The 13068-nt window shown below is 43.4% G+C and overlaps 1 protein-coding gene across 5 annotated transcripts in view; it reads right to left on the bottom strand.

Annotated features, from left to right (window-relative positions):
• Positions 1-12450, bottom strand: part of LVRN (laeverin) — a 76403-nt gene extending 63953 nt beyond the window's left edge. For all 5 annotated transcript variants that reach the window (XR_008698734.1, XM_055536549.1, XM_055536550.1 and 2 more), the window contains exon 1: positions 11649-12450. Coding sequence is in view for 4 of the 5 variants with exons in the window: in XM_055536549.1 (XP_055392524.1) it covers positions 11649-12337 (689 nt within the window). In the remaining variant the exon portion in view is untranslated. The remainder of the gene's footprint in view (positions 1-11648) is intronic.
• Positions 12451-13068: the final 618 nt, after the last annotated feature.

The following is a 13068-nucleotide window of genomic DNA, read 5'->3' as shown; positions in this document are numbered from 1 at the left end:
AGCGCTCCTGCGGGCACTTCTCTATTTGCCAAATGGGATAGTGCCTGATTTATGCATCACTGAATAAAGCCACTAACATCTTTACATTTATGCAGTTGAATCGGAGAAGGCAATGGCACCCCACTCCAGTACTCTTGCCTGGAAAATCCCATGGATGGAGGAGCCTGGTGGGCTGCAGTCCATGGGGTCGCTGAGGGTCGGACATAGCTGAGCGACTTCACTTTCACTTTTCACTTTCATGCATTGGAGAAGGAAATGGCAACCCACTCCAGTGTGCTTGCCTGGAGAATCCCAGGGACGGGGGAGCCTGGTGGGCTGCCATCTCTGGGGTTGCACAGAGTTGGACACGACTGAAGTGACTTAGCAGCAGCAAGCCCTCTCAATCTACTTATGCTAATAAGGAGGTGGCTCTTGTACTGTCATGGTTTTAAACTGCTTTTCATGGAGTTAGATTCCATGCTTCTCATGTCCACCCTATCCTAACATAAATCTTGCACACAGTAAATGAAGAGATGCATATTTAAAAATTCTCATAACTAGTAATGGCAAAATATCACAGTCATGAAATTGACCCCAAAGGTGTATATTTATTAATTGGGATTAGTGATTATGGGCAAGCATCTCAGGGAAGGCCAAGTTCATCTTCAAGAGGTGTAAGTGGAACATGGTCCCCTAATATTCTCAATACTGCTGTAGCCAATTTTACCCTCAGAAAGACATTTTAGAAAAGACCAATTTACATCTTTAAAACAGCCAAACACAACCTGTTAGCCATTCTGTAGTCGAAGGACATTTCAGTGACTCATACTTACCAGGAAAGAAAAGAATATGTTTTTTATTTCAATTTTCATAATATGCCTGTTATCAGATGGCTAAGTAAAGCTTCATGAGCTGAGAAACTGCCATTTAGCATAAGTATTCTCTGCAATAGGTTCCAAAGGTCAGAAGAAACTGTTATGAAATATTGTTTTATGAAGAAGAATGGTTTAGAAAGCTTGGATGAATCCAAATGTTATAAGCTCTACTCATTCATGTTGGAGGAAACCTTTATTTTACAAGAAGGGAACTAATTGTCAAAATTTACTTACCAAAACTCAGATATGTAAAGCAATCTTGTCCTATGACTTCATACTCTGGAACCCCTGTACTCAAAGTAGGTAGAGGAAAAAAATGCAAGTTTGCCAGTTACAGGTTACTCATTGTTACTGATTTTAAAACAGTCTTGTTTGCAGGGATAGTCATTCAAAATCCAAATTACCTTCCAGGGATCTTTTATTTCCTAAGTACAGGAGAACTAAGATGCTTTCTCCCACACCCGAATGTCAGCAGAGAAAGAGGAGATCTCTTGAAAGGAGAGGACTTCTTGGATTTACCATACTGTTTTAACTGCATTCTCTTGACTGGTATGACTTGTAAACGATTCCTTTAGGACAGTCAAGGTCCAGTAGTTCTGACTGATAGCATGGTGCTCATCTGGGCTCTTGCTCACAAGGCCAGTCCTCTGAGCCTGGCTGCAGCTCCCTCTGGAACCATGCCTTGCACAACCACTCCACAGCATTCACTGCAACACAGTTACTTTGATCCCTGGCGTAGTGGCTCCTCTTTAGCTCCCTAGTCAATATCCTTATCCCATGTAAACAATTCTACATCCCCTCAGGTCTCAAATCAATCACAAAGATAACTTGCACAATCAGGACCCATTGGCCTAAGCCATTTCTAGTGTATAAATTAGATGCCACATTGACTGCCAACCATGCTCACCATAAAGGGAAGAAGGGTCTTGCTCTGAGGTCTTCCTCAGGTGCCCTTTTGCTAATTTTGCTGTATGTTCCATTATCCATTACGTTCTATCCTGTGACAGCTAATGACAATGTGTGACAAAATCCAACACCTATTCATGATTAAAAAAAAAAACAACACCCCAGAAATACTATGATTCAACAGGAACTTTTTCATCTTAATAAAGAGCACATACAATAAGTTCCACCTAAAATCATACTTAATGGTAAAAGGCTAAAAACGTTCTCCCTAACATTAGGGAAAAGAATCTCCACTCTTTCCACTTTTATTCAACATAGTGCTAGAAATTTCAGCCAGCAAAGTAAGATAAGAATGGAAATGAAATGGCATATGTATTGGAATGGTAGAAATAAAACTGCCTCTATATGCAGATGACATGATGATCTACACAGAAAATCCTAAGACATCTATTAAAAAAAAAAAAACTTCCTAGATATTTCAAGTGAGATCACCAAGTCCTCCGATAATAAGTACACAAAACTCAGCACTTCTATGTAGGAGAAACAGATACCTGAAAACTAAAATTAAATGTACAATACTGTTTATAATTGTTCAAGTAAAAATAAATACTTAGGCAAAACTCTCACAAAACAGGTATAAGATTTATATGCTGAAAATGATAAAATGCTGATGAAGTAAATTAAAGATTTAAATAAATGAACAGTTATTTCATGTTCATAGATTGGAAAATCCAACATAGTAAAGAAAAGCAGAAAAACAGTGGGAGACAAAAATAAATATAAAGAACAAGGGCAAAAAATAGAAAAAAGTAACAATTATGGTATATATTTATCCCATTATATTGATACCAATATCAGAAATGAAAGAGGAGACATCACTGCAGATCCTATGGACGTTAAATGGATAATAAGGAATGAACTAATTTATCCCCATAAATTTGATAATCTAGATGAAGGACCAATTCCTAGAAAGAACCAATCTACCAAAACTCATACAAGAAGAAACAATCTGAGAAAGCCTATATCTATTAAAGAAATTGAATCAATAATTAATAACCTTTCAAAACAGAAATCATGAAGCCCAGATGGATTCACTGGTGAATTCTACCAACATCTAAGCAATATCAATTCTTTTACAATCATTTTCAGAGGACAGAAACAGAAGGAATACTTCTTAGCTCATTCTATGAGGCTAGCATTTCCCTAACACCAAAATTAGAACAAAACATTATAAGAAAAGAAATCTACACGCCAACGGCCCTCCTGAACACAGATGCAAAACTCAACAAAATATTAGCAAACCAAATCCAACAAGGCATAAAAAGAATTATGCTCCACAATCAAGTGAGATTTATCCCAGGTATGCAAGACTGCTTTCAACATTAAAAAAATCTACTTGTCTAATTCATCACATCAACAGACAGAAAAATCACATGATCACCACTTGATAGAGGCAAAGAAAGCATTTGCTGAACTCGGGCTGCCGTCTATGGGATCGCACAGAGTCGGACACGACTGAAGCGACTTAGCAGCAGCAGCAGCAACACCCAATTATGACTAAATTTCTCAGTAAAGTAGGAATAGAGGGGGACTACCTAATCTTGATAAAGTGAAAGTGTTAGTTACTCAGTCCTAAAAATCTACAGCTAACAGCTGTAGATTAATGGTGAGAATTTGAAGCTTTCCACTAAGATCAGGGACAAGACAAGGATGTCTCCTCTTGCCACTTTTCAACACTGTACAGGAGGTCATTACAAATGCAATGAGTCAAGGAAAGGACATAAAAGGTATATTCATTGGGAAGGAAGAAATAAAACACTCTTATTTGCAGATTACATCATAATCTGGGTTTTCTACAAATCCAAAAGAATTGACAAAAACCTCCTGTAACTAATAAGCAATTATAGAAAAATTGCAGGATACAAGGTTAATACACAAAAGTCAATTTGTTTCCTATATACCAACAATGAAAAAAATGGAATGTGAAATTAAAAACACAATACCACTTACGTTGAAAAAGTAAAAGTGTTAAGTCATTCAGTCCCTATGGATTGTAGCCCACCAGGCTCCTCTGTCCATGAAATTCTCCAGGCAAGAATACTGAACTGTAGCCTGCCAGGCTCTTCTATCCATGGAATTTTCCAAGCAAAAATACTGGAGTGAGTAGCCATTCCCTTCTCCAAGGGACCTTTCTGACCCAGGGACTGAACCTGGGTCTCCAGCATTGCAGGCAGATTCTTTACTGTGTGAGTCACCAGGGAAGCCCAGCTATTTACATTAGTGCCCCTAAAAATGAAATACTTAGGTATAAATCTAACAAAATACGTATAAGATCTAGGTAGAGAAAAAATGGAAAACTCTGATGTGTGAAATTTTAAAAAGAACTAAACAAATTAAACAAATTCATATTCACGGATTTGAAGACAATATTATCAGCATATCATTTCTTCCCAACTTGATCTACAGATTCAATGCAATCCCAATTCAAATCCTAGCAAGTTAAGAACAAACTGATTCTAAGGTTTACAGTGAGATGCAAAAACAAACAAACAAAACCTCAGAATACTCAACACAATGCTGAAGGAAAATAACAAAGTTGTAAAATTTATACTACCTGATATTAAGACTTACTTTAAAGCTACAATAATCAAGACAGTGTGGTACTGACAAAAGAACAGACAAATAGGTCAAGGGCATAAAATAGCCCAGAAGTAGCAACAGAAATACTTCTAAATATTTCTGGGCTTTCTAAAATAGAGAGCCCAGAAATAGACCCACATAAATATAGTCAACTACTCTTTGGCAAAGGAGCAAAGACCAAACCACGGAGCAAAGAAAACCTCTTACTAGACAACCACACTCAGGCCTTACACCCTTCATAAAAACTGACTCACAGTGTTCATAAAGCTAGATGTAAAATGTAAAATTATAAAACTCCTAGAAGGTAACACAGAAGAAAGTCTAAATGCCCCTGGTATGGTGATGACTTTTAAGATACTACACCAAGTACAAGATCCATAAAAGAAATAATTGATAAGCTGGACTTCACTAAAAGTAAAAAACTTCTGTTCTGTGAAAGGCAATATAAAGAGAATAAGAGGACAAGCAACTGACTGGCAGAAAATATTTGCAAAAGACACATCTGATAAAGGACTGTTATCTACAATATACAAAGAACTCCTGAAAATTCAACAATAATAAAACAAGGGGGAATTCCCTGGTGGTCCAAATGGTTAGGACTCACTTGCACTGACTTGGCCTCGTTTCAATTCCTGGTTGGGGAACTAAGATCCTGCAAGCTTCTCAGTGCAGTCCCTCCCACACCCAAGGAAGAAAAAGAAGACAACTCCATTCTATGTATGTGTAACTGAATCACTTTGCTGTACTGCAGATATTAACACAACACTGTAAATAAACTATACTTGAATAAAATAAATTTTAGAAAGGAAACAAATAATTAAAAAATGAGCCAAAGACTTCAACAGAAAACTCACCAAAGAAACTATTCAGAGAAGCCTATGAAAGGATGCTTTACCTCATATGTCATCAGGGAAATGTAAATGAAAACAACGAGATACTTATTAGAATATAGGCCAAAATCCAGAACACTGGCACATCAAATGCTGACAAGAATATAGGGCAAAAGAAACTCTCACTCACTGCTGTTGGGATTACAGAATGGTACCTCCACTCTGGAAGACAGTTTGGCAGTGTCTTACAAAATTAAACATATGCTTACCCTATGACCCAACAATTATGCACCTTGGTATTTACTTAAAGGAGTTGAAAATGTATGTCTACACAAAAACCTGGCCATCAGATCAGATTAGATCAGTCGCTTAGTCGTGTCCAACTCTTTGTGACCTGGCCATAGAGTTTTGTTTTTTTCTTGATTGCCAAACTTGGAAGCAGACAAGATGTCCTTCTGTAAGTCAACGGATAAATAAACTGTGGTACATCCAGACAACAGAATATTATTCAGCACTAAAAAGAAATGAGCCGCTGCGGCATAAAAAGACTTGGAGGAACCTTAAATGCATATTGCTAAGTGAAAGAAGGCATGCTGAAAAGCTGATATACTGTAAGATTCCAACTATGTGACATGTGGAAAAGGCAAGACTATGAAGGCAACGAAAAGATCTGTGGTTGCTGGGCAGAGTGGATGGTGGGAAGATGAACAGGCAGAGAACAGGATTTTTAGAGCAGTGAAAATACTCTGTGTGATAATATAAAGATGGATATGTCATATATTGGATCAAACATATAGAATGCACACCACCAAAAGTGAACCCTAAGGTAAACTATGTATTTCTATAGATGCAACCTTAGTTTTTTTTTAAAAAAAAGGGTCATTTTAATGATTGCCTGATCATGGAGGGCGGAGAAGGCAATGGCAACCCACTCCAGTGTTCTTGCCTGGAGAATCCCAGGGACTGGGGAGCCTGGTGGGCTGCCGTCTATGGGGTCGCACAGAGTCAGCCACCACTGAAGCGACTTAGCAGCAGCAGCATGTCATGGGGGAGGCTATGCATGTGTTGGGGCAGGGGATAGATGAAGAATCTCTATACTTCCCTCTAAATTTTGTTCTAAACCTAAAACTTCTCTTAAAAAAAAAAAAGAATTTTTAGACATGACACCAAAAGCATGTTCTATTAAACATTTTTGATAAACTGGACTTCTTTAAAAAAACTTTTTGCTCTCTGAAAGACCTTGCTAAGAAGATAAAGAGACAAGCTACAGACTAGGAGAATGATATTTGTAAGCCATATATCTCACATTGGACTCAGATGTAGAATATATAAAGAAATAACAGAACTCAACAGTAAAGAAACAAAACAATTCAATTATAAAATGGACAAAAGACATGAAGAGCCATTTCACTGAAATGATATAAAGATGGCAAATAAGCATGAAAAGATGATTATCTGCAGCAATTGCTAAAAAATACAAATTTCCAAACCCTCATTCAAAACTCACTGCTCTAGAAATTTTTTGCTTTTGAAATTTTTAAATGGTCAAAAATACACATAAAATTCACCATCTTAACCATTTCAAAGTATAACACTGAGTGGTGTTAAGTACATTCACATTGATGTACAACCAGTCTCCAGAATTCTCATCTTGCAAAACTAAAATTCCAAACTCATCAAACAAAAACTCTCCATGACACCAGCCCCTAGCAACTACCATTTTACTTTATGATTCTATAAATCTGACTGTTCTAGGTCCTTATATAATGTCCTCAGGACTCATCTGTGTAGTAGCATGGGTCAGAATTTCCTTCCTTTTTAAGGTTGAAAAGTATTTCATTGTGAGTATATACCACATTTTGTTTCTTCCCTTCATCCATAAATTGATACTTGGGTTCCTTCTACCTTATAGCTCCTTTGAAAACAGTTGCTATGAACATCATCGTACTGGTCTGGCATTTTTGAGGGTGTACCCCTGGAATCTGCATGTTTAACAAGCTCCTCTAGGGCTTCTGATACACCTTGAATTGTGAACCACACTGCAATGCCAGATTTCCCAAAGCATAAATGGAGAAAGATTTTTGGTAACCCTCAGACACACTATTCCATAGATCAGGCTCACACATGATAAAGTCAGTCCTTTTTCAGTTTTACGAATCATTCTGATTGGGTCAAGAGAAAGCATTGGCTTGGTGTTATTTGTCTTGAACAACTAATTCTAATTTCCCTTTTTAACAAAGAGACAACAGTCTCCCTATTCAAAGCCTTCAGATCCTTCAGCAGGCAATAATAATAGGTGGAACATATTAACAATGTTCTGTTTTGTTGTATTTGTGCCATTCCTTTCTATAAATTTCAAGTGGTTTTTCATCTATAATAATGATACAGAGTGGCTTCAATAAATCTAGTTAACATTTATGCTTAAATCAAGAAACTTTTTAAGCAAATAATATGGGCATAGATGGGCTTCCCTGGTGGCTCAGCAGTAAAGAATCTGCCTGCAACGCAGCGGAAGATACAGGTTGGATCCCTGGGTGGGAAAGATCGCCTGGAGGAGGAAGGCATGGCAAACCCACTCCAGTATTCTTGCCTGGGAAATCTCATAGACTGATGAGCCTGGTGGGCTACCATCCATGGGGTCACAAAGAGTCAGATATGACCGAAGTGACTGAGCACACACCGCCAGAGTTAAGTGAATACAGCAAAATCTGAACACAGTCAGATGCCAGCAAATGAAGCTTGGGAAATCCTGCTTAGAGGGACATTAACGTTTGGATCTTGCTCTCAACCTTCCACACATGCAAGATGCACATGTCCAAGGCATGCAGTAGACGGATCCTATGGCAGAAACGTAAAGTCACCGGTCAAGTAGAGAAAGGCTGAGAATGAGTAGAAGGCATCCCCATCAACTTCTGAAGCTAGAAAATCGTTCCCTAAACTTTATAAGTGTCAAATAGTGATGCTCTTTGTATTTCCTGGATTGACTTCCTCTCTTTCCTTGTGTGTGTGTGTGTGTGTGTGTGTGTGTGTGTTCACTAAGCTGCTTCAGTCGTGTCAGACTCTTTGTGACCCCATGGACTGTAGCCCACCAGGTTCCTCTGTCCATGGGATTCTCCAAGCAAGAATACTGAAGTGGGTTGCCAGGCCCTCCTCCAGGGGATTTTCCTGACCTAGGGATCCAAGCCACATCTCTCTTCCCTTAGAGTTGAGTAAAATTATTTAAAAACATTAGCCTGTCTGGACTGTGATAAGAGACCATCTAGGAACAGAAGTAAACATGTCCCAATCACTGAGGCTGCAATTAGAGACACCCAAGAAAAATGTGAAGACAGTAGGCAACTTTTACACATGTAGAAATAGTCTTAGAATTTTATCTACCAGTAATGTGGCAGGTTTCATGCTTAGATAACAGGAGACTGTGCCTAATAATACCCGAGCTAATGATAGTGGCCACCACTACAGAGCTTATATACTGGTCAGGTCAGTTCAGTTCAGTTCAGTTCATTCGCTCAGTCGTGTCCGACTCTTTGCAACCCCATGAATCGCAGCACTCCAGGCCTCCCAGTCTATCACCAACTCCCGGAGTTCACTCAAACTCACGTCCATCGAGTCGGTGATGCCATCCAGCCATCTCATCCTCTGTCATCCCCTTTTCCTCCTGCCCCCAATCCCTCCCAGCATCAGAGTCTTTTCCAATGAGTCAACTCTTCGCATGAGGTGGCCAAAGTACTGGAGTTTCAGCTTTAGCATCACTCCTTCCAAAGATCACCCAGGACTAATCTCCTTCAGAATGGACTGGTTGGATCTCCTTGCAGTCCAAGGGACTCTCAAGAGTCTTCTCCAGCACCACAGTTCAAAAGCATCAATTCTTTGGCTCTCAGCTTTCTTCACAGTCCAACTCTCACATCCATACCTGACCACTGGAAAAACCATAGCCTTGACTAGACAGACCTTTGTTGGCAAAGTAATATCTCTGCTTTTCAATATGCTATCTAGGTTGGTCCTTTCCTTCCAAGGAGTAAGTGTCTTTTAATTTCATGGCTGCAGTCACTATCTGCAGTGATTTTGGAGCCCCCCAAAATAAAGTCTGACACTGTTTCCCCATCTATTTGCCATGAAGTGATGGGACCAGATGCCATGATCTTAGTTTTCTGAATGTTGAGCTTTAAGCCAACTTTTTTACTCTCCTCTTTCACTTTCATCAAGAGACTCTTTAGTTCCTCTTTACTTTCTGCCATAAAAGGGTGGTGTCATCTGCATATCTGAGGTTATTGATATTTCTCCCAGCAATCTTGATTCCAGCTTGTGCTTCTTCCAGCCCAGCATTTCTCATGATGTACTCTGCATATAAGTTAAATAAGCAGGGTGACAATATACAGCCTTGACGTACTCCTTTTCCTATTTGGAACCAGTCTGTTGTTCCATGTGCAGTTCTATGCTCAAACTACCACACAATTGCACTCATCTCACACGCTAGTAATATACCAGTCAGGATCCCCCTTTTCCCATTCAACTCTCACAACATTCTAAAGGTTGACATTTATTATGTCTATTACATGAATGAGGCAACTCAGAGAGGTGAGGAGACTGGCTCAAGTCACATAGTTAAGACTCAAGCCTGTTGGGCTTCCAAACTCTGCCCCATCACAAGTCATCGTTTTGTTCAGGTTCTTTGTGACCTTGGCTTCAAGTGCAACTGCAGCTTTCTCTTCTTCCTGGTTTCAGAGGCAGAGACTCGAGAACAACTTCCAGGCAACTGCTCCTCTCAGAGGCCCCAGTTCCAGAGCCCCACCTGTAGGTCTATGAACATCTGTAGGACTTCATTAAATTTTCTGCTTATTTGAATTTGAATGCTCTCAAAATATGGTTTCTAGTTACCGCTTGAGTTGGCAGCACCACAGAAGAATGAAAAGGGACTTTCCTTTCCTGTGTCTGCTAGGGTCGTTTGTCCTGGCCATAGCCTCATTAAGACAGGAGGAAGGAAGAGAGTGGTGGACAGATGAAAATTTACTGAAGCACAAAGCACTGGCAGATAGGTGTGCAAAAAGCGCCCCTTTTCAGTTATTTCAAAAGGTTTCCAGAGCCCCGTAAGTGCAGGAACGCATCCTCAGCAGAAACTTTTCAGAACTTTCCTCAAGCACTGATGCATTTTTAAGAGAAAAATCAAGCATGCTGTCCTTAAAAACAAAACTTACAGATTACACACCCACCTAGGCCAGCTTGTTAAATTTATTTTAAACCCCTGAAGTTTCGAAAATAGTTCAGAAGATTTAGGGGGTAATTTAGTGGGTTTCTTTCCCTCAGAGAACATCTGAGAACATTTTCTCTAATAATAAAGGGAAAAGTACATGCAGTTGTGTAAACCGCAAATGCTCTGAGTACGTGAGTGAAGCAGGAGCTCACAAGTTTGAAAAAAATCAGTTTCCCTGGTGCTTGTTTGAGGTCAGTGATGGGGTCCCAGAGCGTGGCAAGAGGCAATTCTTAAGCTGGAAACATTCCGTGCGGGAGACACTATCGCAGAAGAGTGTAAAGAGAACACACATGCACACTCTGTGGGCTTGCAGGCTCAGAGGGGAGCTTTTATTTGAAAAGCAATCCCTGTCATTGCTTTTACTTGAACGCGGACACAGAGGCGGTGAAAGAGCAGGGGATGCCCGCTGCTCACCAGCGAAACGACACGCGGGGCCGGGCAGGGGTGGGAGGGCAGTAATGAAAGGTGATTCTGAAGTTTTGGGAGAACCTTGGCAAAAAAAGAAAAAGCGATGCACAAACAGCCCGGACGTGTGTCTCTGTTTCAAGAGCAGCAGTTAGGGCGCCTCCAGTTGAGAGGCAGAGCACGAAAAGCGTAGAAGGACGCTAAGGAGGAAGAGCCTCAAGGGTGCTCCAGCGCCGAGCTTCAACTCTAACGCGGGCGAATCACCCGAGGACCAACGTTAAAACGCATATTCGGATCCCCTTGGGTGAGATTGGGCCCACGCATCTGCGTTTCCAACAAGCTCCCAGACGGTACACCTATCGCTGGTCCGCGGACCAAACTTTGAGTAGCAAAGGGTTTACTCATTGCCCTGAGGATAATCTGGGTTAGAGAACGTCCTGAATTACAGGTAAAGCGGTTCTCTGAAGAGAACAAGAAAATTAAAAGGGTCAACGATAGGAACAATCTGGATGGGCAAGGATGGGGGCTGAAACCTGGCCGGAAGAAGCATCACAGTCTCCAAAGCCTTTTATTCCGAGCAGTTTCTGGAGGGATGGGAGGAAGGAGGCGCTCACCCTCTGACTCTAGAAGAAAACGTCGTGAGGGCTGGGCTGGCGACCTTTGCGAAGGGCCAAGAGACGCACCCCGAGGCAGCTAGACCCGCAGCCTGCGCGGGGGCCCTAGAGCCGGGGGTCGACGAGGCCCAGGCCGGTCTGCCCTTACCTGCGCTCACCCTGGTCCGTGTAGAGGTTGAGGAAGAGGCCCTCCCTGGTGTCCTGGCTCACTGGGCCGGAGAAGCTGAGCTGCAGCTCATAGAGGCTCCCGGGCTGCAAGGCTTCTCCGAGCTCCAGCACCAGGTACTGCATGTCCACCGCGAACCACATCTCCACTACAGATACCCGGCCCGCGGTGGCGTCTCCAGCGTCCGGGGACAGGGGTCCGCGCACCTCCGCGCTCTCACAGTCCAGGAAGAGGCTGTGTAGCAGCAGCCGCGCGGTGGCCGTGGTGCAGCGCACCGTGATGTTCACGCGGCCAGTGAAGCGCAACGCCGACGCCGAGAGGTTGTCTGGCCGCAGCCGGGGCCACAGCTCCAGCTCGTAGTGCAGCGGCACGAGCCAGGGCGGCAGGCGCAGCTGGTCCCAGGGCCCCGGAGGTCGCCAGCTGCTCCGGGTGGCCGCCACGTCGGGCTCCGGAGTGGGGCCGGGCTGCGAGGTCGGCTCCTGCTTGCCGGGGAGGGAGGGCGCGGCAGCCGGAGCCCCGCGGTCCCGAAGCTCCGACGGCGGGACGCGCGCGCAGTGGCCATACAGCGAGGCGAGCACGGCCAGCGCCAGCAGGAGCGCGGCGGCCAGCCCCGCCAGCAGCAGGGCTACGGCGCGGCTCACGTAGAAGCCGGAGCTGGAAGGGGGTCCCATGGCCGCGGCCCAGGGTGGGGGAGACGTGAGCGTTCAGACCCCCGGGCCTGAGCGCTCAGTGATGGGACCCCTGCCCCTCCTCTCGAGCACCGTCCCTCCCTCCTCCTCGAGGACACACGAGAGAGTGATTGGGACCACAGCTTCCCCTCCCAGCTAATCGGATCCAGGTCCTCTGCCCACCCACCCTCCGCCCCCTGCCAGGGCCGGGGGAGGAGGCGGACGCGCGCAAACAAGCGCGCGCGCCTCTTGGAGTCCGCAGCGAAAGACACCGCAGAAGAGGCTTTTAGAATCGGCGCGGTCGGACCAGACTAGAAAGGGGGCATCTCTGACGGGGGTATCTGGATTCATGGGGTTTGTTGAGGGTGCCCCGGTGTGGTACCGAGTGCTGTCGCAAAAGAGACAGTTACAGAGGACCCTCAGTTCCCTGACAGTAGTGATGCTTCGGGCTGCACACCTGCCGCCCCCAACCTGGGAATTCTAGCGCTAGGAGCCGAGGTGGCGACTTAAGGACCGGGACTTTAGAGGATACGCTCTGAGATGATCCTCTAAGAGACAGTCCCTCTGTCTGAACTAACTTCCGGAACCAAATTTTTGGCCCTAAATTAGCTTTCTAGATAAGTTCGGGACTCACGCGGTCCAGGCAACAAGTGCGAGGTTGGAAACGAAGTCCAGGGTGTCCCGGAGCCTCTTCCCAGCTTGGGAAGTGGGGCTGGAAGAGGGGACAACAAAGA

Source organism: Bubalus kerabau, chromosome 10 (genome assembly GCF_029407905.1).
Source record: "Bubalus kerabau isolate K-KA32 ecotype Philippines breed swamp buffalo chromosome 10, PCC_UOA_SB_1v2, whole genome shotgun sequence".
Lineage (NCBI taxonomy): Eukaryota > Metazoa > Chordata > Mammalia > Artiodactyla > Bovidae > Bubalus > Bubalus kerabau.
Note: the sequence above shows the minus strand (reverse complement) of the source record. Positions and strands in the feature narration are given on the sequence as shown.